This window comes from Zootermopsis nevadensis, unplaced genomic scaffold (assembly GCF_977971745.1).
Source record: "Zootermopsis nevadensis isolate Lab colony 2312 unplaced genomic scaffold, Znev_1.0 Znev_ptg000001l, whole genome shotgun sequence".
Lineage (NCBI taxonomy): Eukaryota > Metazoa > Arthropoda > Insecta > Blattodea > Termopsidae > Zootermopsis > Zootermopsis nevadensis.
The window spans coordinates 21889037-21917007 of record NW_028259133.1 but is presented as its reverse complement, the minus strand read 5'-3'; the positions used below and the strand labels follow the sequence as shown (position 1 = coordinate 21917007).

The window sequence follows — 27971 nt, the reverse complement described above, 5'->3', positions numbered from 1 at the left end:
ATTAAAACTGCAGAAATAAATGTTGCTTATTTATTCATCCTCTGGAGTTCCCCCGAGGAAAAATGTACCGAATACCGAAGGGCTACAGTCAGATGTTTTGGTACCAAATAAGAATAAGTTACTTATGCCAATGAACCTGTACAAACTGCCTTAACTACTGACTGACTGATCCTGTGTGACTAGCGAGGTCTGCTGCATGGGATGACAGAAGGACGTTTCAAGTACCTGTCGTTTACGTTCCAGGTACGTGCAGCCTGGCGGCACGACAAGTTCGTACAACTTCGTGATCCCGCTACAAGACTGCGGTACAACTCCTTCCGGTGGCTTCGGTCGCACGGTGGACAACATCATCGTCATCCAGACTGATGACACCGTCCAGGTCGGTGGCTCTGTCATTTAACAACGATCTATCAACTTCTTGACTCAAGATCTTTGTACCACTGAACGATAACGATGTTACAACTATCACCTGAAAACAAGAATGATGAACTTCAAAATTTGAATAATTCACCAAATATTAAAAGGATATGATGGGCAAAAATGTAGCACGCATGATGAAGGATGAGATGTGTACACATTTCAGTTAGAACTTGTGAAGGTAGGCGGCATCTAGGGAGATCTTGGTGTAGATGGAGAAATGATCACCAACGTTAAGATGATGGGCTATGAAGATGTGGATGCATCCAAAAATTAACGACCTTTGACATTATCAATGTTTAACTTTCTGGCACTGCAAGTTATATGTTAAAAATGTGATAAAAATACTTTACTGTTAGTATCAACTGGGGAAAACTGCGAATTATTAATTTCTGATTAAGCTACAAAGAAAATTTAAATTGTCAATGTTTTAAAAAAAAGTGTTAACATCTGTGAGTATTGTTTAGGAAATCTGGGATACAGCAAGAAAGATATCATGTGCGACCACAGACCGGAAGGAGAAAACTGTCATCTTCCAGCCATTTGTGGTGGACATGCTGGAGGTGGTAACCGTGCCTGTGTCTACAGGCACGGTCGACTGCTGGATGGACATACAACGAGGAGAGTTTCCCAATGTGAGTGCACACATATTATGTTATGGAGCCGGTACACCAGCACTCATTCTGAATCCAATTATTAGCGCAACAAAACTCAGCGACTGTGCGGTCTGTGTGTCTTTAACACTGGGACGGCGTGGGTTCAAATCCTACTCAAAACACGAATATCAGCATTTCTCTATGTTGGTACAGGAATTATATGTTGTTCCCATAACCAAGCAGAATTTGAACAGGTCAGAGGGCATGATCCTTAAAGAAACTGAGAAGGAATTAATTTGGATGTCATACATCAATGAGTGATGCCTGTTTGTGTGTATGAACAAACAATTAAAAGAGATACAAGGTGAGATTTTAAAGAAGTTATTATTTCACACTGAATAAACGCTACGATCATACCTTGAATTAGGACACAACTGCTTCCGATTTTATTATTAAATAATTATCCTATGTGATGCTATAAGCTATAATATGAGCTACTGACAAGTGTCATTAAATAAACCACGAATAAATAAATAAACGTGAGGAAATGTACTTGTCTGCCGACAACCTCCATTTTGAACAACACTGAAAACATTACAGGTTAAGAAAAATCCTCGTTCAGTATCTCATCTGTTTGCTTTTCCATTACTAACACACAAAATGTTATTGCAGTTCGGCTTTAGACAGTGGCTCAAATTGTGGCTGGTTCATACCAATCTATCATAATTCAAGCACAAAATGTCTCTTAATGCACTTGAGTGACAGAGCTGACAATACAACATTCCTATTTTGCCTTAAAGAGAAACCCCCACATGTATTGACAAAATAGCAACATTAAATACAAGTAAAAAGTTGCAAACTCTGAAATCCCCAAAGTTATGAACCTACTTACAATCAACAGTACATATTTCAAAATGTCCTGTAGAGATTTCTTCATATTTTGTTAAAAATATTAGTGCAATGTTGAACTGACTTCAGACAGCTCCAATCAACGAGATCATCAAAATAGGGGAGACCCTGACTGTCCTGGTGTACATCAAAGACAATGAGAACCAGTACGATATCCAGGTCAGGGATTGCTGGGCGTATGACGGAGAAAACTACGAGTCCCAGGACACACGCAAGCTACAGCTCACAGACAATGATGGATGTCCCAAGTAAGGTCACCCGCAAATCAGAATATGTAGGGAAATTTAATAGAAAAGATACCAAGTAAAAGTTTTATGACTCAAGATATTTGGCAGATTTTAGTGCAATATTTTCTGGTAATTACTGAGCTTTGCGGCGGCTGGAAACTTAGCTGAATCCATGCTGAAGGAATGTGCAAGTCAGTCACTGACAGCTACACAACACACGTCAACTGTAGGTAATTCAATGTGAGCCTAATCATCAGCAATCATATATGCTACCTGTACTACGCCAAAATTATACTCAATGCAAACAAGTGGTCGTACAATAGTTTACTGGAACATCATAAAGAATAATCCATGTTATTACATAGAATCTTATGGTCTATAAAAATGATGTCATGTCTTCTCTTTCCACTAACGATATCTGAGCTATTTTTCTTACTGCACTTGTCAGAGGCTGGAAAACACTAAAACTTACACTTAACACTGATATTACTTAAATGTGATTTGGAATGAAATTAATATAAATGTCCTCATAAAAATAATGCAGACTTTCCACGACTACGTACTTTCCCTTAATGTCTTCTACCAGTGAACACGGGACAAACACTGACGTCTGACGACCTGATATGCTGTACATAAAATATGAAATAATGCATTTTATATCTTTTTATATCTTAATTGCGTCATGTTTGTGTTTTATTGATACAATATTTTTATTTTCCGTCTATACACAAACTTAAAATAATGTTGTTTAAAATTATCTAAAATTATAATTATCCAAAATCACGACTTGAAAAATTAATTTTACAGATATAAAACATCCAAGTACAACCTCCAAACCAAAAAGGAAGAAACAAAAAACTTAAAATTAAACAAATTAAAATAATCAATAAACGCAACGCAAAATGTACTACAGTTTTTAAAATATATTAAAAATTGATAGACCTGATGATGATGTAATACACATTGAAACATGTCGTCGATACAAAAAATGTAACATGATGCAGTGTCTACTGAGAATGTTATAATTTTAGATAATTTTAAACAACATTATTTTAAGTTTGTGTATAGACGGAAAATAAAAATATTGTAGAAATAATGCATGTTAGGCGACACTGAGATTGCGTAATAAAGAGTGTGAATCACTTTTACCTATGCACGAGATATTTCATTATTAGCCATTAAGGTCAGGTTTAAAAGGTGTCTGACAAAGTGAGTGAATCAATGATGCGTCTTCTGGAAGACAAAAAAAAAAAAAAAAACTTAACATGGCTGTTTTTACTATTTGAGCAGGAAACCGAAATTAATTGGATACTGGAGAAGAACATCTGAGACCGGGTTAACTGGAGCAAGTATAATTGCTTACAACAACATCACTGCTTTCAAATTCCCAGACAAGATGCAAGTGTACCTTACATGTAATATCGAGGTGAGTGTTATTCAGAGGTTTCAGTACGAAACATCAGATTACAAGATCACTGGACGAGCAAATGTCAACTAATGACTACCACACTTATTTATCTTCCGTCAACAGCAAACATTTTATGACCTGTACATTTAACTAATGCACAAAGATTTCCTTGAATAGAGTGAATATAATTAAAATGTAACAGGGAGGTTGATATTTAAACACATTTCATCCCCAAAACCGGTGATGAAACTTACATGTAATTTGGTAGCGAGGGCACGATACTAGAAGTTATACAAAAAACTTCTTGTTCATACTGATCAAATATATGACCAACTAACCATAAAGTCGAATCCAAGAGTTTCAACGATTTTCTCAAAATTATTTAGTATAAAATGATTCTACATGCCAGAATATACACATCTCATTACAACATAGGAACTCTTTGACTTAAAATACTTCAACACGTGGTGAACACATTAATAACTGGGAAAATAATTTCTGGTTCTTAGATAACATGAGTACTTTCCAAAAATATTCTGGACCTGCAACTGATAGTTGTTCATTTCTTGTCATTCCGGTTATGAAGAAAATGCATACGAGAGTTAAAGCATCAGTCTCGGTATTTTTGTGTCAGACCTCGTTGATGCACATTTAAACACTAAATGTTTTTATAATGTTGAAAATATAATAAAAGTTATATGATTAATCACGTATACATTAAAGATTTAAATATTATGTTGTATAAATAATATATTATATTGGTGTAAATCTATTATTGGGAGCATCTATTTTCCTATCTACATGTAGATCTACTAAGAGCAAGGAATTCACTCTTAGACTGTGTAAGACTCATTTAAAATTTCATGAAGACTTACGATTTGACGTGCAAAATCTAGCAGCAAACTACAAACTCTCAAAATTTCTGTCTCAAACATTTTAGTCATCACATTATCCAAACTAACTGTGCTGAAACCTGGAGAAAATTGACAAAATATGGATGTCCCTAATTCCGATGCTTTCAGATTTGCCTGGATTAAATGTTCGTAAAAAACTTCTGAGGCACAATAAAGTGGCCAGCAATTCCAAGTAGCCTTTTAGTAATAAAGATAAATGGAGACAGATGGGTACATTTTGGGATGCAGCACCATGTAGCCTGGTACATAATGACCGAAATACACAGCAGCTTACTAACTTCATCATCACGTCCGATGTAATGCACTACAACACTGAAGACAGTAATTTTGATATTCGTCACTATGAGAAATTAAAAACTCACCAATATGTATGTTATTTCATGTTAACAGATATGCTATGGTGAATGTGAGGGAAGGTGCAAAGGCGAAAAGGAAACACCGATAAAACTCAGCACAACTCAAAGACCAGCTACAAAACCAATTTGCAATTCAGGAAGCGAAGACCCAAGATGCAAACAAACTACACCAGTATGCTACCCTGGAAGCCAAAATCCAGAGTGCGAGCCACAGATCACACAAAAACCATGTTTTCCAGGATCAACAGACACCAGGTGTAACCTGCCTACTACCAGAAAACCAATTACTTATTTGCCACCAGCAACAAGCCTATCACCAAAACCAAAAGATTGCTTCCCTGGAAGTGCGGAAGAAAGATGTCAAGAAACAACACCTGGACCAACAACAATTCCAGTTTGTTACCCAGGATCTACAGATCCCAGATGTCCTAGACCGACCCCCCCACCAACCACAGAACCAGTCAGATGTTATCCAGGTTCAACGGACCCAAGATGTCCGAGGCCATCACCGCCCACAACTACAAGACCCCCGGCAACGTATTTACCTCCAGCAACACAACCACCAAGATGTTATCCCGGATCTACAGATCCCAGATGTCCTAAACCGACTACACCACCAACCACAGAACCAGTCAGATGCTATCCAGGATCCACAGATCCGAGATGCCCGAGACCGACAACTCCACCAACCACAGAACCAGTCAGATGCTATCCAGGTTCAACAGATCCGAGATGCCCGAGACCGACAACTCCACCAACCACAGAACCAGTCAGATGCTATCCAGGAACCACAGATCCGAGATGCCCGAGACCGACAACTCCACCAACCACAGAACCAGTCAGATGCTATCCAGGATCCACAGATCCGAGATGCCCGAGACCGACAACTCCACCAACCACAGAACCAGTCAGATGCTATCCAGGTTCAACAGATCCGAGATGCCCGAGACCGACAAATCCACCAACCACAGAACCAGTCAGATGCTATCCAGGAACCACAGATCCGAGATGCCCGAGACCGACAACTCCACCAACCACAGAACCAGTCAGATGCTATCCAGGTTCAACAGATCCGAGATGTCCACAAACTACGCCTAAACCTTCAACTCCGCCATTGTGCTATTCTGGTTCAACAGACCCAAGATGTCCGAGGCCATCACCGCCCACAACTACAAGAACCCCGGAAACTTATTTACCTCCAGCAACACGACCACCAAGTTGTTATCCCGGATCTACAGATCCCAGATGTCCTGGACCGACTCCCCCACCAACCACAGAACCAGCCAGATGTTATCCAGGATCTACAGATCCCAGATGTCCTGGACCGACTCCCCCACCAACCACAGAACCAGCCAGATGTTATCCAGGATCTACAGATCCGAGATGCCCGAGACCGACTCCCCCACCAATCACAGAACCAGCCAGATGTTATCCCGGATCCACAGATCCGAGATGCCCAAGACCGACACCCCCACCAACCACAGCACCAGTCAGATGCTATCCAGGTTCTACAGATCCTAGGTGTCCCAGACCGACAACCCCACCAACCACAGAACCAGCTAGATGTTATCCGGGATCTACGGACCCTAGATGTCCAAGACCAACGCCTCCGCCAACCACCCAACCAGCAAGATGTTATCCAGGATCTACAGATCCGAAATGCCCAAGACCGACACCCCCACCAACCACAGAACCAGCCAGATGTTATCCCGGATCTACAGATCCAAGATGCCCCAGACCGACACCCCCACCAACCACAGCACCAGTCAGATGTTATCCAGGTTCTACAGACCCAAGATGTCCGAGGCCATCACCGCCCACAACTACAAGACCCCCGGCAACATATTTACCACCAGCAACACAACCACCAAGATGTTATCCCGGATCTACTGATCCCAGATGTCCCAGACCGACAACCCCACCAACCACAGAACCAGCAAGATGTTATCCAGGATCTACAGATCCCAGATGTCCGAGACCGACACCCCCGCCAACCACAGAACCAGCCAGATGTTATCCAGGATCTACAGATCCTAGGTGTCCCAGACCGACAACCCCACCAACCACAGAACCAGCCAGATGTTATCCGGGATCTACGGACCCTAGATGTCCAAGACCAACACCTCCGCCTACCACACAACCAGCAAGATGTTATCCAGGATCTACAGATCCGAAATGCCCAAGACCGACACCCCCGTCAACGACAGAACCAGCCAGATGTTATCCCGGATCTACAGATCCAAGATGCCCCAGACCGACACCCCCACCAACCACAGCACCAGTCAGATGTTATCCAGGTTCTACAGACCCAAGATGTCCGAGGCCATCACCGCCCACAACTACAAGACCCCCGGCAACATATTTACCACCAGTAACACAACCACCAATATGTTATCCCGGAGCTACCGATCCCAGATGTCCCAGACCGACACCCCCAACAACCACAGAACCAGCCAGATGTTATCCAGGATCTACAGACCCAAGATGTCCCAGACCGACACCACCATCAACGACAGAACCAGCCAGATGTTATCCAGGATCTACAGATCCCAGATGTCCTAGACCGACTCGTCCGACAACCACAGAACCAGCTAGATGTTATCCAGGTTCTACAGACCCAAGATGTCCGAGGCCATCACCGCCCACAACTACAAGACCCCCGGCAACTTATTTACCACCAGTAACACAACCACCAATATGTTATCCCGGAGCTACCGATCCCAGATGTCCCAGACCGACACCCCCAACAACCACAGAACCAGCCAGATGTTATCCAGGATCTACAGATCCCAGATGTCCTAGACCGACTCCCCCACCAACCACAGAACCAGCCAGATGTTATCCCGGATCCACAGATCCGAGATGCCCCAGACCGACACCCCCACCAACCACAGCACCAGTCAGATGTTATCCAGGTTCTATAGATCCGAGATGTCCACAAACTACGCCTAAACCTTCTACTCCGCCACTGTGCTATCCAGGTTCAACAGACCCAAAATGTCCGAGGCCATCACCGCCCACAACAAGACCCCCGGCAACTTATTTACCTCCAGCAACACAACCACCAAGTTGTTATCCCGGATCTACAGATCCCAGATGTCCTAGACCGACTCCCCCACCAACCACAGAAGCAGCCAGATGTTATCCGGGATCTACGGACCCTAGATGTCCAAGACCAACGCCGCCGCCAACCACACAACCAGCAAGATGTTATCCAGGATCTACAGATCCGAGATGCCCCAGACCGACACCACCGCCAACCACACAACCAGCCAGATGTTATCCCGGATCTACAGATCCGAGGTGCCCCAGACCGACACCCCCACCAACCACAGCACCAGACAGATGCTATCCAGGTTCTACAGATCCGAGATGTCCACAAACTACGCCTAAACCTTCAACTCCGCCACTGTGCTATCCAGGTTCAACAGACCCAAGATGTCCGAGGCCCACAAGACCCCCGGCAACGTATTTACCTCCAGCAACACAACCACCAAGTTGTTATCCCGGATCTACAGATCCCAGATGTCCTAGACCGACTCCCCCACCAACCACACAACCAGCAAGATGTTATCCAGGATCTACAGATCCGAGATGCCCCAGACCGACACCACCGCCAACCACAGAACCAGCCAGATGTTATCCCGGATCTACAGATCCGAGATGCCCCAGACCGACACCCCCACCAACCACAGAACCAGCCAGATGTTATCCAGGATCTACAGATCCCAGATGTCCTAGACCGACTGCCCCACCAACCACAGAACCTGCCAGATGTTATCCAGGATCTGCAGATCCTAGGTGTCCCAGACCGACATCCCCACCAACCACAGAACCAGCCAGATGTTATCCGGGATCTACGGACCCTAGATGTCCAAGACCAACGCCTCCGCCAACCACCCAACCAGCAAGATGTTATCCAGGATCTACAGATCCGAGATGCCCGAGACCGACACCCCCACCAATCACAGAACCAGCCAGATGTTATCCCGGATCCACAGATCCGAGATGCCCCAGACCGACACCCCCACCAACCACAGAACCACCCAGATGTTATCCGGGAACTACGGACCCTAGATGTCCAAGACCAACGCCTCCGCCAACCACAGAACCACCCAGATGTTATCCTGGATCTACAGATCCCAGATGTCCAAGACCCACACCCCCACCAACCACAGCACCAGTCAGATGCTATCCAGGTTCTACAGATCCGAGATGTCCACAAACTACGCCTAAACCTTCAACTCCGCCATTGTGCTATCCTGGTTCAACAGACCCAAGATGTCCGAGGCCATCACCGCCCACAACTACAAGACCCCCGGCAACGTATTTACCTCCAGTAACACAACCACCAAGTTGTTATCCAGGATCTACAGATCCCAGATGTCCTAGACCGACTGCCCCACCAACCACAGAACCTGCCAGATGTTATCCAGGATCTGCAGATCCTAGGTGTCCCAGACCGACATCCCCACCAACCACAGAACCAGCCAGATGTTATCCGGGATCTACGGACCCTAGATGTCCAAGACCAACGCCTCCGCCAACCACCCAACCAGCAAAATGTTATCCAGGATCTACCGATCCGAGATGCCCGAGACCGACACCCCCGCCAACCACAGCACCAGTCAGATGCTATCCAGGTTCTACAGATCCGAGATGTCCAAAAACTACGCCTAAACCTTCAACTCCGCCATTGTGCTATCCAGGTTCAACAGACCCAAGATGTCCGAGGCCATCACCGCCCACAACTACAAGACCCCCGGCGACTTATTTACCTCCAGCAACACAACCACCAAGTTGTTATCCGGGATCTATAGATCCCAGATGTCCCAGACCGACAACCCCACCAACCACAGAACCAGCCAGATGTTATCCGGGATCTACGGACCCTAGATGTCCAAGACCAACACCTCCGCCAACCACACAACCAGCAAGATGTTATCCAGGATCTACAGATCCCAGATGTCCTAGACCGACTCCCCCACCAACCACAGAACCAGCCAGATGTTATCCGGGATCTACGGACTCTAGATGTCCAAGACCAACACCTCCGCCAACCACACAACCAGCAAGATGTTATCCAGGATCTGCAGATCCCAGATGCCCCAGACCGACACCCCCACCAACCACAGCACCAGTCAGATGCTATCCAGGTTCTACAGATCCGAGATGTCCACAATCTACGCCTAAACCTTCAACTCCGCCATTTTGCTATCCTGGTTCAACAGACCCAAGATGTCCGAGGCCATCGCCGCCCACAACTACAAGACCCCCGGCAACGTATTTACCTCCAGTAACACAACCACCAAGTTGTTATCCCGGATCTAAAGATCCCAGATGTCCCAGACCGACGCCCCCACCAACCACAGAACCAGCCAGATGTTATCCAGGATCTACAGATCCCAGATGTCCTAGACCGACTCCCCCACCAACCACAGAACCAGCCAGATGTTATCCAGGATCTACAGATCCCAGATGTCCTAGACCGACTGCCCCACCAACCACAGAACCTGCCAGATGTTATCCAGGATCTGCAGATCCTAGGTGTCCCAGACCGACATCCCCACCAACCACAGAACCAGCCAGATGTTATCCGGGATCTACGGACCCTAGATGTCCAAGACCAACGCTTCCGCCAACCACCCAACCAGCAAAATGTTATCCAGGATCTACAGATCCGAGATGCCCGAGACCGACACCCCCGCCAACCACAGAACCAGCCAGATGTTATCCCGGATCCACAGATCCGAGATGCCCCAGACCGACACCTCCCCCAACCACAGCACCAGTCAGATGCTATCCAGGTTCTACAGATCCGAGGTGTCCACAAACTACCCCTAAACCTTCAACTCCGCCATTGTGCTATTCTGGTTCAACAGACCCAAGATGTCCGAGGCCATCACCGCCCACAACTACAAGACCCCCGGCAACGTATTTACCTCCAGTAACACGACCACCAAGTTGTTATCCCGGATCTACAGATCCCAGATGTCCTAGACCGACTCCCTCACCAACCACAGAACCAGCCAGATGTTATCCAGGATCTACAGATCCCAGATGCCCCAGACCGACTCCCCCAACCACAGAACCAGCCAGATGTTATCCGGGATCTACGGACCCTAGATGTCCAAGACCAACACCTCCGCCAACCACACAACCAGCAAGATGTTATCCAGGATCTACAGATCCAAGATGTCCTAGACCGACTCCCCCACCAACCACAGCACCAGTCAGATGCTATCCAGGATCTACAGATTCGAGATGCCCGAGACCGACACCCCCGCCAACCACAGCACCAGTCAGATGCTATCCAGGTTCTACAGATCGGAGATGTCCACAAACTACGCCTAAACCTTCAACTCCGCCATTGTGCTATCCAGGTTCAACAGACCAAAGATGTCCGAGGCCATCACCGCCCACAACTACAAGACCCCCGGCAACTTATTTACCTCCAGGAACACAACCACCAAGTTGTTATCTCGGATCTACAGATCCCAGATGTCCCAGACCGACACCCCCACCAACTACCGAGCCACCCCGATGTTTCCCTGGATCTACAGATCCCAGATGTCCAGAACCACCAACTACAACACCGTTTTTCTGTCCGTGTCTAACTGAAACTTTACGTACGACAACTCCGAAACCAATTACACCTCCTATCTGTTATCTGGGGTCTACAGATCCCAGATGTCCCCAGCCAACTACATCTGTCACCTTTCGTCCATCTTGTTATCCAGGGTCGACAGATCCAGAGTGTCCCACTCCATACCCACCTGCAACAAAACCCCCTCCTCCTAAATGTTTTGACGGATCGAAGGATCCCAGGTGCCCAACTCCGAAACCCACCACTCACATTTATCCCAGTACTACTAAATTTGTGTGTTATCCGGGGTCTACTGACCAGAGATGTCCAAAACCTACTACATCAACTACGGCTGCTACAAATTGTTATCCAGGTTCAACAGACCCACGATGTCCGAGGCCACCACCGCCCACAACTACAAAATCCCCTGCAACATATTTACCTCCAGCAACACAACAACCCAGCTGTTATCCGGGATCTTCAGATCCGAGATGTCCCAGACCGACACCCCCACCAACCACAGAACCACCCAGATGTTATCCGGGATCTACAGATCCCAGATGTCCTAGACCGACACCTCCAACAACTACTGAGCCACCGCGATGTTATCCGGGATCTTCAGATCCGAGATGTCCCAGACCGACATCCCCACCAACCACAGAACCACCCAGATGTTATCCGGGATCTACAGATCCCAGATGTCCTAGACCGACACCTCCAACAACTACTGGGCCACCGCGATGTTATCCGGGATCTTCAGATCCGAGATGTCCCAGACCGACACCCCCACCAACCACAGAACCACCCAGATGTTATCCGGGATCTACGGACCCTAGATGTCCAAGACCAGCGCCTCCGCCAACCACAGAACCACCCAGATGTTATCCTGGATCTACAGATCCCAGATGTCCAAGACCCACACCCCCCCCAACCACAGTACCACCCAGATGTTATCCTGGATCTACAGATCCCAGATGTCCAAGACCCACACCCCCGCCAACCACAGAAGCAGCCAGATGTTATCCGGGATCTACAGATCCGAGATGCCCACAAACTACGACTAAACCTTCCACACCGCCACTGTGCTATCCAGGTTCAATAGATCCACGATGTCCGAGACCACCGCCCACAAGTACAAGACCCCCTGCAACGTATTTACCTCCAGCAACACAACCACCCAGATGTTATCCGGGATCTACAGATCCCAGATGTCCTAGACCGACACCTCCAACAACTACTGAGCCACCGCGATGTTATCCGGGATCTTCAGATCCGAGATGTCCCAGACCGACACCCCCACCAACCACAGAGCCACCCAGATGTTATCCGGGATCTTCAGATCCGAGATGTCCCAGACCGACACCCCCACCAACCACAGAACCACCCAGATGTTATCCGGGAACTACGGACCCTAGATGTCCAAGACCAACGCCTCCGCCAACCACAGAACCACCCAGATGTTATCCTGGATCTACAGATCCCAGATGTCCAAGACCCACACCCCCGCCAACCACAGAAGCTGCCAGATGTTATCCAGGTTCAACAGATCCACGATGTCCGAGACCACCGCCCACAAGTACAAGACCCCCTGCAACGTATTTACCTCCCGCAACACAACCACCCAGATGTTATCCGGGATCTACAGATCCCAGATGTCCTAGACCGACACCTCCAACAACTACTGAGCCACCGCGATGTTATCCGGGGTCTTCAGATCCGAGATGTCCCAGACCGACACCCCCACCAACCACAGAACCACCCAGATGTTATCCGGGATCTTCAGATCCGAGATGTCCCAGACCGACACCCCCACCAACCACAGAACCACCCAGATGTTATCCGGGATCTTCAGATCCGAGATGTCCCAGACCGACACCCCCACCAACCACAGAACCACCCAGATGTTATCCGGGAACTACGGACCCTAGATGTCCAAGACCAACGCCTCCGCCAACCACAGAACCACCCAGATGTTATCCTGGATCTACAGATCCCAGATGTCCAAGACCCACACCCCCGCCAACCACAGAAGCTGCCAGATGTTATCCAGGTTCAACAGATCCACGATGTCCGAGACCACCGCCCACAAGTACAAGACCCCCTGCAACGTATTTACCTCCCGCAACACAACCACCCAGATGTTATCCGGGATCTACAGATCCCAGATGTCCTAGACCGACACCTCCAACAACTACTGAGCCACCGCGATGTTATCCGGGATCTTCAGATCCGAGATGTCCCAGACCGACACCCCCACCAACCACAGAACCACCCAGATGTTATCCGGGAACTACGGACCCTAGATGTCCAAGACCAACGCCTCCGCCAACCACAGAACCACCCAGATGTTATCCTGGATCTACAGATCCCAGATGTCCAAGACCCACACCCCCGCCAACGACAGAAGCTGCCAGATGTTATCCGGGATCTACAGATCCGAGATGCCCACAAACTACGCCTAAACCTTCCACACCGTCATTGTGCTATCCAGGTTCAACGGATCCACGATGTCCGAGACCACCGCCCACAAGTACAAGACCCCCTGCAACGTATTTACCTCCAGCAACACAACCACCCAGATGTTATCCAGGATCTACAGATCCCAGATGTCCTAGACCGACACCTTCATCAACTACCGAGGCACCGCGATGCTTTCCTGGTTCAATAGATCCAAGATGTAAATCTATAACCACATCATCTCCTATCTGTTACCCAGGTTCAACTGATTCGAGATGTCCGAAACCTAGTCCACCAACTACCTACACTCTACCACATACGACACCACATCCTCCAACATGTGAATGTCTAACCAAACCCCCAAAATGTTTTCCTGGTAGCCAAGATCCCAGATGTCCTCAAACAACAACTCCCAAGATTCTAACACCTCCAATCTGCTACCCTGGTTCTACAGATCCTAGATGCAAACCACCATGTTTCCCTGGATCTACTGATCCTCAGTGTCCACAAGAACCTCCTCTCCCTGGATGTTATCCAGGTTCACCAGACCCAAGATGTGGAAGTCCATCGAAACAACCACCAACATATTTACCTCCACAAACACCAAAATCACAGTGTTATCCTGGTTCTAGGGACCCAGAATGTCAACCAGATGTTCCACCTCAATATCAATGTTATCCAGGATCTCCTAACCCTCAGTGCAATGAGATTGTTACAACTCTGACACCAACTACACTGAAACTCCCAGGCTGCTACCCTGGATCATCTGACAAGAACTGTACTAGTGAAGGATCAGCTTATTATGAGACGGAATTAAAACCACCAAAGTGCTTCCCTGGATCTAACGATCCAAAGTGCAAACAGGCTGAACCACCTATTCAACAAATACCAACAGATGGTAGTGCAATATTCCCAGTACCCATTCAGCCATTAACATCTGCTCCCATCAGGCCATCTCAACGTGAAGATGGGGATTTCCACGGGAAAGATCAAGATCCACGTTATCACGCATTTCATTCATGTAAGTACTGTGCCAAGAGGTAGCACACAGTTCAATACTGACACGTTGTAAAACCTCGTGTATGGGATAAAAATTCTTAAAGACACACTTTATGTAAAATGTAAACTGGGGTAGCTCAGTGGGTAAAACAGCGTGCTACTAAAACAGCATGACTAGGCAGGGATAGAACCTTTCTCTTCACCACCTCATGTGGACCAAATTTGGGGCTTAACCAGTGACTAGTCAAATACGTACTGGGTGTTATCTCTGCAGGGGTTAACACATAGTAAGTTTGAAGCTCACCACTTACTATTTATCTTAAATATATTAAAATAAACTGTTCTAAAATCATTCAAATGAAGTCACACATATCATTACTCAGGAAATTTGAAGCCAATAAAAATGGATGGTGAAATCCAAAGTAATGTAATTAAAATATTTTATAAACAGCACATTATTAATTTAAATGAGATAATTTTCACAATTTTATTGTGTTATTTCCAGGGTTATACGAACCAAGGAAACCCTCAAACAGACGCCACTTTGGTAAACGGGATACCACACAAAATAACATACGACTTGCAGGTGATATTAATGAGCACAAGAGGATAGAAAAGCGCGAAGTTCAGGAGAAACAAATAGTGTCTATAACTTTGGGTGTGCGCGGACTGATGGTCGGATCTGACGCAGATTTTCAATCACACGGACTGACAAAGAGAGAGATTGGTGCGTCAACCAAGATGAAGCCTCAAGCTACGACCAAACTGAAATCCAATGAATTTCCTTCTTCTTTTTTACAATCCTTAACAATTCTAAGTGCAATCATAGGTTCAGCCATCGTCATGCTACTCATAACCTCTGCAGTGTACTTCCTTGCTCAAAGACATGACAGAAGAACGCAGGTGATTTCTGTTACCCCGCAACTGTTAAATAAATGACAAGAAAAATTCCAAAGTGGAATAAGTGAAAAATGTAGGGATCTTCTTTGTTAGTATGTCCCAACAAAATTCATTCAGACAAACAACACAAATAAAAGTCTCTTTATGTAATACAAACTAAAACCGAACATCACACATTTCGTTAACAAAAAACTGCATGATGGAACGCACCAAATAAAGATGTACTGTCCGTCACATAATAAAATTAACACGGGACTCACGCACGTCTCTGAAGACAAACTTTCCAGTAACGTATAGAAGCTATCATTATAAACCAGCGTAATTATTACAAGCCATAAATCAATGTGGAGTGGTCTTTGATGTGGAATCTACGAGGAACAGTTTTCAATTCAGAACATTCAGATTTCCTAAAACTATTTAATAAAATCTTCTTCAAGATACAGACATACAACAAAGCAATGCAAGGGATGGCCATCTTGTGGGTTACTGTGCTGCATAATCTGGTAGAATTTTTCCATTGCTACAGAGGTGTTTACTGCCTCCATCATCAGGGCCATTTAAAATGTAAACTTCTACCAATCTACACAGTCTATAAACCCAAAAGGCAGCCATCTTCATGAGCAGCTGAAATTTCACCTACCACTTCAAATGTGAGTCCTGGATTTCACCAGCAAAGACCATTTTGGGGAACAGGAAGACGAGAAGTGAGTCGTGAAAGCATGTAACTTCTGTGTGTGTGGGGTACAGAAACTATATAAATGCCAGAACCTTACCAAAGCTTGGTGCATGGTCCACACATCTGCGAGTGGAAGGGTACTACAAGTAATGAGACAGGCGTGGCGGCTATAAGATCCCATATGATACGTCTCATGGGCATAGAACTGGATCCTAAAAAAGAAATGCTGATTTACAAACACAGAACCTCATTTGTAGGAATTAAGGAAAAATCATCATTACTATAAATGAAAATCGTAAATAAATTGTTTAAATGCCGGGGTTTGACGCTGCGGTCTCATGCCATGAATTTAAATTAAAATACTGCAAAGAAAAAACTGTTCAGCAAAGGTCAGTGAAGAATAAAGAATTAATTTGACTTTGCTAAAATCATCATCAACTGTAAAAATCTTATCAGATTCACTACATTACTTAATACTTGTTATAAAAATGTGATTCTCTGTGTAGAGATAAAAAACCATAACCTTCCAAATCCCTTCGGCTAATAAAATCATAATCTTTATAAAAAATTTACAAAAATATTAAGTGAGGTTATTGTTTGTTGGCTGGATTCTAATCACAATCGGGAAACATAAAAACTGATAAAATATTTAATTTAAGAACTGCTTTTGTAAATTACAAGACAAAACTACAAACTGGTATGATCCAAAATTCCATGCCCATGAAGTACGGTCCCCCTCGACTGAAATGATGGTTACTGACAATAACTGAATATTATGTATTTTTTAAAACATGTACACATTATGGAACATTCAAATGTTTATGTACATTATTATACCTGTTATGTACTGTTCTGAACAAATGTGCTGCATGTTACTGGCACAAAACAAACCTAACCTAACAAGGATGATTTAACATGCAGCTACAAGAGTGACAAGAATTTTTAAATAAAATTAAATATAGTATCATATTGGCTGCACTGCTGTTCAAAACTTTCTAGAAGGCTACATAAAGAGACTTCTCAAGAAACAAATATCAGAAGAAAAGCCATATAAAAATATTACGCAGGCCCCATATTTGGGTCTAAAGACGAGTACATACAGTTACAGCCGTATTGACGGAAATACAAACGAAGGAGCTTAGTAATTCGTGATATTATCGTATATTATTAGGGAAATAAAGTTAAGAAGAATGGGATTGGTTTGAAGCGAATAAACCGCATGAAAGGGCTAAAAGAAAAGGAAAATATTAGATCGACTCTTAAATAAATATCGTGCTTACAAGTGGATTGGATTCAGCTGGATCAAGATGTAATCCAATGGCATGCACTTGTAAACACAATAATGAACCTTTAAATTCCTTATAAAATGGACTGGTTAGCAGTCATCGGTCTCTCAATGACTGTTCCATGGAGTCGGTTCGGCCATAAAAGCATTCGATATACGTAATATAAATGAAATCCTCATATCACAGGAGATAAATAAAAAACATGATGATAATTGTACGAGCTACAGACTTCAAGTCCAAGTACACATTTCTTTATGAATTTAAAGCCACATCCTCCGATTATATTCTGTAAACTGGCTTAAATCCTCCAGTGCCGAGGGATTAATAATAAAAAGTGTAGGCATTTACATTCCTAAACAGCATGGGACATTTTTAAATTTGAAGGCAGAGGACCTAGGTACAGATGAAAGTACAATATTAAAATGGACCTCTGAGAAATATGAAGTGGAGGGTGTAGATGGGATTCATTTGGCTCAGGGCACAGACTAGTGCGCATTGTTTACAAAACTTTTGGTTCCATGAAAGGTGGGATATTAGTTTAGTGCTCAATGGTAAGACAACTGTGAATAAGGAATTAGAAACAATTTGAAAGAAAATGGCTGTGCTCTTCCTTAATGCGATATACAAGCATTTTCATGGAGGAACTGAGAATAAACAAGAAAAACAGTCAGAATAGCCAGTCCGCAGACTGAGAATTGAATCCAGGACCTTCTGAATATGACGTACTACGTATATTAATTATAAACTCTGTGTTATGCAGTAACAACACCTGACACAGGAAGGTAACGCTATTGTATCCTAACGCGCCACAGTACTCAAGGCCAAATCACACATACGAGTTGGTGTGCATCATGATATCAAACACATGAATCCAACTATACTTTGGGTACTGACACCCTGGTATCAGAAGTTAGGAAATGGTAAGGAACAGTCTAGGAAATTCTGGGAAGCAAACATTCAACATATCCCCAATGATCACGTTCAGAAAACAACTTTAAAAAAAATGCCTCTCACTTCAGTCTGCTTTCAAGACCAGATATTGGTTCACTGCATTTAAATTACTCTAAATACCTGAACAGACACAATTAATATGGTCTATTTACTTTCAGCACAAATTTCATAAAGTAGTTCTTCAATGCAGTTCTTTTGAGAACATTAAATAATCAACAGAGTCCAGAAATCCAGTCTGAAATATATTATCAGAACCATTTAGAACTATTATATCCTTTGGTCTAGGACTATATGCGAAAGCATCCGAGTTCAAGCTTCGGAGATTATGCGTAACTTTATTAAATTCAAATGTACAAGGCACTCATGAAAAACATTTGTCAATGAACATGTATTGCCCAAGAGTCTACAGTTGCTATAGTTACATGCAGCAAAACCACATATGAATTAAATATCAGTTATAAAATACACAACATTCTTTTATTTATAGTATCTAGCGGTAGGCCCAAAATTACGAGTTACAGATATTAAAGACGTAATTTTGATAAAAGTTTGGTGTACTGTGTACTACATAAAGAAAATACAGATTTTCCACACAGATCGGACTTTTTAGTCCTCCACATTGCCTTTGTGGGCAAATCCGAGACTTACAATGGAAACAATGATTCATTCCCACATCCTAAACAAAGTCACTTAAACATAAACCAAGCTTCCTTTAGCACAACAGGGCAAAAAACAGAAAAATTCAAATAAACAATAATCTCTCTCTTCACTTAATTAGAGTGTAAAGATCTCGCATATAATTTATATTCCCTATTCTTTCAGAAGTGATAAATGTAAATGTTAAAAACTAGTTTATGTACAACAGAAGAAACAAAACTCACATTCATAATTATGTCACTTATTCCAACATAGTTCACGACGGCATAATAGTATTATTGCAGGTCATTAAAAATATAACAAAACTAATTTTTAAAAAGACAACTTATCAATTACTTACAATTTGATTCTTTCAAATGTGTTAAAAAACACAAAATCTATGAGCAAAAACCTATTACGAAACAATTCTGTTCATATTACAGTTAAATTAATGAGTGCAGTAAGATGCCATTTAAAACTGATATAAAAATAACACAAGTCATGACGATAAACACATAAAAATGTTTAGAAGCTGCTCACTTCCACAGGGGTAGAAATAAGAACTCGATACACCAATAATTAAAGCTAGTCTTAGCTTTCAAGTTAAGGTTTATTATACATACCAAGCTTTACTGTGTCTTGCAAATGACAGAACTCTTGCATGCTCATTTCCAGCTAACCAACATTTTGAACCCCGTTCCCAAGTGACTTTCAGTTCCTCAGCTGTTCTTGACGCAGATGGGACAAGTGTGGCGCTGCGTCTGTCTTTCAAGGCACACGACGTGGTATGAATGACCACAGCGAAATGTCATCACGCCACCATCTTTCATAAGGACAAGCGAGCCCAGGGGCAAAGAACAAAAGGGACAGTTTCCATCGACCATATTGACTTTCACGCCCCAGTGATACTTCTCCGAGGCAATGGGAAGTTGTACGTGCTTCCCCAAATCTTCTTTTAGGGCCTCTTCTACAGACGGACAAACCTACAAGTTTCATAAGCACAGTAAGACTCGGGAGATCAAATTTATTGGTTTCGTTAAACAAAAAGATTTTTTTATATTCAGTTAATTGGGATACGCACACACAGCGGCTGCAATTCAAAATGGATGATAATTCTAACTTTGCATTCAGTATAAAACTTGCAGTTTTCACAGCTGTGAACATGTGGATTGTAGTCTTCTGGGTTGCGTCACTCTACTTTTGTACGCGGTTAACGATGTTTCAGAAAAATGCATTGCCTCGGCCTGATGATGGAGGCAATATAATTCTCTGAATTGTTGGTAACCACCTACAAAACTACAGAGACACAACCCAGAAGCTCGCAATCCACATCTGTGTTCAAAGCTTCATATATGTAATTAATTCCAAATTTATTTCGGCATTTCCAAGTTAAACCACATAAATTGCTAAGCACGTATGGGACAGACCGAATTTAAAAAAAATAAAAATAGTGTTCATCTTTCATACCGTGCATGAAACATGGATAATGTATTAGTGGGGGATGGGAGAAAAGGAGACAGTAGTTAGTGTATCTTTTCACCGTCGATAAATTTTGGAGTATCTATTTTAAATCTAAGGGCAAACACATTTGTAAATCATACAAAATTACATCATATTTCTAACAAAAATAAATACAAAATTTTGGCTGAAAAATTCACGACAGACAACTCGTTCGGACTGGGAATACGTTAAAATAGATCTTGGGGAAATGGGTTATAGGGATACTAACTGGTACTATGAGGGGCTAGTGTCATTTCATAACAAGAAATATCTCAGGAGATGCCCTGCAAATAACTCACCACAGGTGAAAACAAGGCAGTTTTGGCCACTTCCTTGGAACAAGCATTCAGCATAGCAATTACTTCATTTCTCAAACCTCGTGCATGATTATCAATTATTGCTGAATATATGCATGACTGGAAAAACCTACAATACACAGAAAAATGTAACTACAAAGCAGAAGATGGCCGTCTTCTGGGTTGTTGCGCCGTGTCGTATGGTACAAGTTTATCGACATTTCAGAGGTCCTTGCCGCCTCCATCATCACACTGATGATGGAGGCAGCAACGATATGAAACGTTGGTAAACTTCTACCATACGACACGGCGCGACAACCCTGAAGACGGCCATCTTTGGACTCACCACCGTGAAAACCTCAAATCCTAACTATAAAATATGTAAAATACATTACACTGGCTGAAGTATTTTTCCTCAGTTAGATTTCTCTTTAAAAAAAATTCTAAAATTACATAATTCCTTAAATTAACCACACAAATTTCTAAAATTTGGTGAATTACAATTTAAAATGCCTGGTATCATTATTCCAAAGGAGGAAATATCTTATGTGAGCAGAGGTACCTTCACGGAATATTAAAAGAGTTTATAACATGACACTATTTTTGTTGTATTTGACAGTAACATAAATACCAGTCAAACTGAATAATTCTTGAGCTACCTCAAAAACTTGTTACCAACCTAACACCCAGTTCTCCTGGTGCAATATGTGATGCATATTTTGTCATGAGCTGTACCGCTTCATGAGGACCCAAAGCTTTCACCATCAAAGGTCCTACAGAAGACCACAACATTCCTCCCAGCTGATCCTTGGATGTTGCGATTACAGAACCGCAGTTAACACAAGTGCCAGAACGGAATACGGCAAGAAGGTCGAGCGTCCGTGACCAAGCATCATGGTCCATGGTAGGCAGCCACTTTTCAAGCTCCAATGTGTCACCTAAATGAATGATGAGCGGAAGAACTGAACTGAATCCCCCATCTTCTTTACGAGGTAATATCAAGTGCCACAAAGATGGCACTTTCTTACACAGTTCTATGAGACGTCCTTGGTTACTGTCCCAGTAATATGATACTAGCACTTTTGCCAGGTCTGGATACAGCATTGTTTTCGAACAGATCACAGGAAAGCCGCAGACACAGGATCCATTTGCCACGGAATTTACCTCCTCAAATGCTACGGTGGCATATAACCTCAGATGGTCGTCAGAAAATACTTTTGACAGACAGTCACTGCTGGCCGGCATCTTCTCCAAATAAGAAAGAAATAACGAATAACAGTGGGACTTTGCGGATTCTCTGTTTCCATTACTTTCAGCATACTGAAGGAGTCTCATTATAAGGTACCAGACGTCTTTCACGGATACCCGTTTGCTCAGCTTACAGCAAGTCTCAACACGCTCCACGCCGAACATAAAAAATATAGTACTCAGAAGGAGAGGAGGAGGCATTTCATCATATGCAGCCTGTCCTGATGTACCGTCACCCGTGCAATACAAGTTACCTTCCTCATATCGATCAAGAATTACACATAACGAGAAGTAATAACAAGATAATTCTGATGTCTGTACATACTGCAACATGAGCGAAGGATCAAACAGTTCTGAGAAAATAACAAGAATATTGCTCAAAATAATATCAAGTTTCACAGCATCTTCTGAATAGAAATCCTTCAAATGCTCTGGAAGCCGGTCTGCATGTTCTAGGCGTACGTCTTGAACTCTGTTTTGCAGCCATGTAATAAGAGATTTTGTTTTCAGAGCAAGGTGAAATTCGTCACGAATAATTTTCACCGTGTCATCAGCAAAATAATAAGCAAAAGGAAAAGTACCAGTTACGTTAAACTCAGACTTCAAATTACTTAGGCGACCTAGTTTTGAAATTTGCACGGTACCATCATCCACGATATTGAAGTCCGTCTTCAGCAAAGCTCTGATAAATAGTTCATAAATGGTACAAATAGCATTCAGTAATTCACACACCAGTTCAGACTTATCCGCTCCATTTTGCTCGCACGTAACGAAGAGGTTACAGAGATCAGTGATATTTGATACATCAAGTACAGGAAAATGTGACTCTCTGGGTCTTGACTTATCACCGTAAGAATGTACAAGTTCCACGTGTTCATTTGAGCATTCTTCGTCCAGAACAGCTTCCTGGTAGTCAGATGGTCTAATATCAAAAGGCTCAAGAACTGTGTCCTGATTCAAGAGTTTCATTTTACCTTCTAACATTTTCCACTTCTCTTTCAGTGACTTCCACGACACAGAATATTTCAGCTCTTTCAGTACCTGAACACCTTCTGGATGGAACGCTGAATCAGAAGAAGAGAGCAAATCGCCCGATTTAAAAACCAGAGCATCGCCGCTGGAATCATGCTTGGCGCGTAATCTGTGATAAGGCTGAGTACCATCTTCTGTAGACAAGCCATTTGAGCGGAATGCAAGTTCAGGTAGAGACGTCACACTAACGGACTTCCTTTCCCGCCGGCTTGCTCCATTTTTCTTCCTCCGATTACTTTCGGGCGACGCGCTTAACGATCGTGACTTCTCTTTCGTCGACCGAACGCAAAGATGCGACTTTAATGATTCGCCATTTTCTCCTTCCTTGCTGCAAAAGAACTGCTTATTTTCTACAAGAAAAATTCCAGACTTCAGTCTCTGGACATTCTGTTTCTCTCGAGCAAATTTTCTGATTTCTTGCAGCAGAGGATGGATTGTTCTCGCTACTTCACTGTCTTTGAGTTTAGTCCCAAGATCTGCCAGAATTTGAAGCTTACTAGATGCTGTAGCCAACTCCATTAGGTACTTATGATGCAGTCCGCAGAGATGAGCACAGAGAGCATACTCCTTACGCAAATACAACCTAACTAGGACCCTATCCAATGGCAACATCAACAGAGCGTGCATGCGTCCTGATGCCGTCCATATATATACTGCATCATCCAGTGTTTTAGCATCAACAATATCTTTAAAACTATTATTCCACAGTATAACACTTCCCTTGTCAGGATCAAGGATATAGATCCCATCCCTTTTGAAAGTAAATATAAATTTCTTTGCAATTATAAACAGTTTTGTAAAATTAAAGGACTGCCGGCCGCATTCTTCATTCTGGGTAGCTTCTAATACGCTACCACCAACACGCTGCATGTCATGAGGTCCAGTAATGTTGGTAGGAGGAATGGCAAGAGCTTGTTTGAAGTGATGCGTACTGAGAACTGTGCCATCGGTTTTTACCTTCCACAAGCGAGAACCGGGTCTTGCGCAGAACATTTTCAGATTCTGCAGTCCTTCACAGCACGCAAACTTCTCGTCTGCACTCAGCGAGCTGAAAGCACCGCCCGTCTTTGAACCCCGATGCTCGTACCTAGACGGCAGGTCACGGCGATCTCCCGTCACGTAGAAACATGCCCCATACTCTCCCTCCCTCAGTTTATGGCCGATCTGGCGGTACCGTTCCTTTACCGTGTCACAGACGTAACAGCGAGACAATGTCGAGATCAACAGCAATTCTGAGCACCAGTCTAACTGAATAATACGAGAATCCAATCGCATCAATATGAAAGATGGCGTCTGGAACATGTTTTTCCCCTGAAATGCACACATTTGTTTCACTAAATATACAATATCAAAAAAAAATATCCGTTTATAAAACTGAATATTCGAAGAAAACACAATGGCAATAAATAATCCCTCATCGCGTAAGTTTATACGTGCAGGTTATACAAATTCTCAACCCGTAACCCGGAGTAGATCACACAAATACAATCTAAGTAGCTTTCACAAGTAACTTAAAATTAAGACGCTCAATCTCAAACTACTCACCGAGTGAACTTTAAGCAAAGGAAGTCGGACGTTCTGAATACGATAATCAGCTAATATTGCCTAAGGAAATGCAACATGAAATTTTAGGAAATGACCACCTTGCACTCTGTTGTGTTCCAACTTTTCTTCTGATTGGTGATATTTTAGGTTCTCACAATAAGTATAAAGATATCTGTGCTTTTGGATGTTATACATGTAGTCTAACAGATACTTAATCATGTTTCAGGGGAGCTTATTGTCTCCATCATTACCATGGCTGACTTCACAGCACAAATCAGCCATCCTTTTCTTTAATTTGAATTTTTTTATTTCATGGCAAAATGTCAACTCTTTAGGTTATGTGAGGTCAATACATTTAATTAAAATAAAACACTTGAATGAAGCCATTATTAAATCTTGTGCTCATCTGATTGGATGGAAAAAGACAGCATAAAATCAATCTGATAAACATTAAGTATGTAACATTACGCTGCCGAGTTCTCACCACAAAAGCAGATGAACTGATGACTGATATTCTTCCCGAATCATCTCCAACAAACAGCTCGCTCCTACACGCATTCCACTGCAACGCCGTAACTTCTGAGCCGTGGTGCTCGGCAGACGTCTGTACACGGCGAAATTTTAGAGACTGGCTTCGTTCTAAGATGCATACGACTCCCTTCACAGTGGCAAAAGCAAAGTACTTTTCATCTGGGGAAACTGACACTTGCGTTATCGAACCTTCCTGCGGAATTTAATATTGGATGCATAAGAAGTATGTCAACTGTTCAGTTGAAGAGTACAAACAATTATATGTTTTTTTTATTTAAAATACAATACATTTTCAAAAAAATATTCTTGGGCAACAAGCCATGTCAATTGCAGATAACAGCCCAACGTTTCCGTCACACGGCAAACGACACGGTCGCCTCAAGGCTCTGTTTAGAAAAATGTTAGGTTATGTCACATGTTGAGTGAATGCCAATTAAAAAATTAAGAAGTAAAACATTACCTTATTTGGAAGAAGATGAAGAAAAATGCATGGCTCACGTTTGAAAACATACAGCCCCCCACTTGTGGCACCAAAAATTAGGAAGTTTCTAGAGACGGTGAAGCACGTGTACTGAGACAGAAACAAAAGGTGATTAATAATTTTCCATGGATATCTCATCAGACAGGAAAAATGAACACACATTCCTTGTTGAAATTAAATAATTTGATGTAGAGGACAATCATGTGTAACTGAAACATTTGGTAACCCCTGCCTTAAACAAGGTCTGTATCTACCTTAATTCTGTGTGTTGATTTCAGTGGACCAAATATTGCATTGAGGTTGTCAATTTCTGTCAGCACAAACAATTCATTTGCCATTTTACTGACATGAACATCATCCCTCCGCACACAGCACGCGTTTCAGAACCCAGACTTCAGCATTTTGAAGATTCTGCAAAAGTAAATAAAAATAAAAATAAATTTTGGAAGAGAACCTGTGAAACAAAAAGAGAAATTTTATACATGAATAAGAAAGAAATTAGAATATTAATTTATTAGAAAAAACTCTCACCAAAAATGACTGCATCACAAGTTCTTTCCAGAATTTCTTGTTAAGGCTTTGATACCAATCTCCAGTTTATTTCATTTATATGGACATGTGGATCATCACTCTTCAATTGTGGTTTCTGTACAATTAATATTAACCAACAATATACTTAATAGGAGTGAAAAACATTCTAATTTCAGCAGTTAAACTTTATGTTATTACCTGTACTCAACAAAGCAAAAGTCTAATTTTGAAAACTGTAGAAGAAAATGATGAAATGTAAAGAAAAGATAAAACCCGTCCCCTAGTGATTACCACTAGCTTCACTGTTGAGTGAAAGTCTTGGATATCAAAGGATGTAGTAGGCCTACAATGAGCAATACAGAATCTGGTAAAATGTAAAATAACAGATCATAGGTAGAATTTTAGGTTATAACCACAGTGAGTATGAAGATGACTTCTGCCATCAACAGATCATGGGGATTAGGGCCTAGAACCTGTTTTTATTACAGACAGATGCACGTTCAACATGTGAATTGAGAAAGAGTAAAAAAAACAACCATTAAATGGTGTTAATTTGCATGGAATGGGGATAGAATGAAGGGCTGCTTAATACCAAACATTTATTAATAAATTAACGCCCTCTGAACACATAATGGCCTCAGCCTTGGAACAACTAATCCTGAATATTAAAATTATATGCATAGTACGTCCAAATAATATTCAAAGTTCTTTCTCACAACTTGCATGTACCTATTCAACGTACAATACCTGATGCATGCCACAATTTCGTATGCACGAGAATTCTTCCACACAGATTCACGGGCATTATACGAAATATTTTACGCTTTGCTTGATGTGTACTGGTAGTGTCAGGAGGTCACAAGATCAGGAGGCTGACCACATGTCACATGTTAACCATGTGTTATCTTCGTGCTAAGGACACTAGTAACGCATAATTATGTAACAGTCTGCTCGGTATATACATCCCTCTTGTAATTTATATACATCTAAATTAATAGAACATATGAACAATGAAATAAATACACTTGTGTTTAACCTTTACAAAAATTTTGCACTACTAACAAAGCCATTAGAATCTTCAATTCCAATACAAATGGCAATGGCAGATATGACTGCCATCTGTGGACAAAGTATGTTACTAGTGTTAAAAATGTTGCCTGCCTTCCAGGCTAGCGGAAAAGTTTCTCAAGCCAGCAGTTTAGACAAAATTGCCACAAATATTATCCTCTTTCGGAAAAGTAAACTGGAAAACCGAAACGCATTATTAACATCAATACTGCTGTAGAAATTATTATACAGAGTCCAAGTTAAATTTCTTACAACTAATTTGAGAGACAAAATGAAGCCAAAATCACAATCCATATTTCTGATTTATCACACAGTTTGAAAATTGAAGACTCGGAGAAGGTCGTGGGAAAGGACTCAGTTGGCAGGAAAATTAGCACATCCAAAACGTTTATCCTGTTTGGCCAAAGAACGGTGCATTCCC

General features: G+C 42.7%; 2 protein-coding genes across 9 annotated transcripts in view; one reads left to right on the top strand and one right to left on the bottom strand.

Moving 5' to 3' along the window:
- Positions 1 to 17414, top strand: part of LOC110826453 (uncharacterized) — a 36116-nt gene extending 18702 nt beyond the window's left edge. The window contains exons 4-10 of one of the 2 annotated variants that reach the window (XM_087346399.1): positions 244 to 379; positions 885 to 1052; positions 1992 to 2170; positions 3440 to 3575; positions 4862 to 9026; positions 9402 to 14891; positions 15375 to 17414. In XM_087346399.1, the coding sequence (XP_087202525.1) occupies positions 244 to 379; positions 885 to 1052; positions 1992 to 2170; positions 3440 to 3575; positions 4862 to 9026; positions 9402 to 14891; positions 15375 to 15808 (10708 nt within the window). In that variant the 3' untranslated portion in view covers positions 15809 to 17414. Of the gene's footprint in view, positions 1 to 243; positions 380 to 884; positions 1053 to 1991; positions 2171 to 3439; positions 3576 to 4861; positions 14892 to 15374 lie in introns of both variants that reach the window. The other variant, XM_087346392.1, reaches the window with a different exon arrangement.
- Positions 17 to 27816, bottom strand: p (WD40 repeat domain-containing protein pink). 7 transcript variants are annotated; one of them, XR_002542053.2, is made up of 9 exons: positions 27230 to 27815; positions 26206 to 26362; positions 25931 to 26041; positions 25424 to 25663; positions 21794 to 24705; positions 21118 to 21244; positions 19942 to 20301; positions 16543 to 16657; positions 17 to 469 (listed from the first exon to the last, which is right to left on the bottom strand). XR_002542053.2 is itself a non-coding variant. In XM_022057104.2 (7 exons), exons 2-7 carry the CDS (start codon positions 26287 to 26289, stop codon positions 20038 to 20040), a joined length of 3738 nt encoding a protein of 1245 aa, XP_021912796.2. In that variant the 5' UTR covers positions 26290 to 26362; positions 27230 to 27815; the 3' UTR covers positions 18998 to 20037. The 7 variants fall into 7 exon arrangements, 1 of the variants encoding a protein (XP_021912796.2); XR_002542056.2 differs by lacking the exon at positions 17 to 469 and adding an exon at positions 26483 to 26597 and having other exon boundaries at positions 27225 to 27816; XR_002542054.2 differs by lacking the exon at positions 17 to 469 and adding an exon at positions 26483 to 26597 and having other exon boundaries at positions 27230 to 27816.
- Between the last annotated feature and the right edge of the window lie 155 nt (positions 27817 to 27971).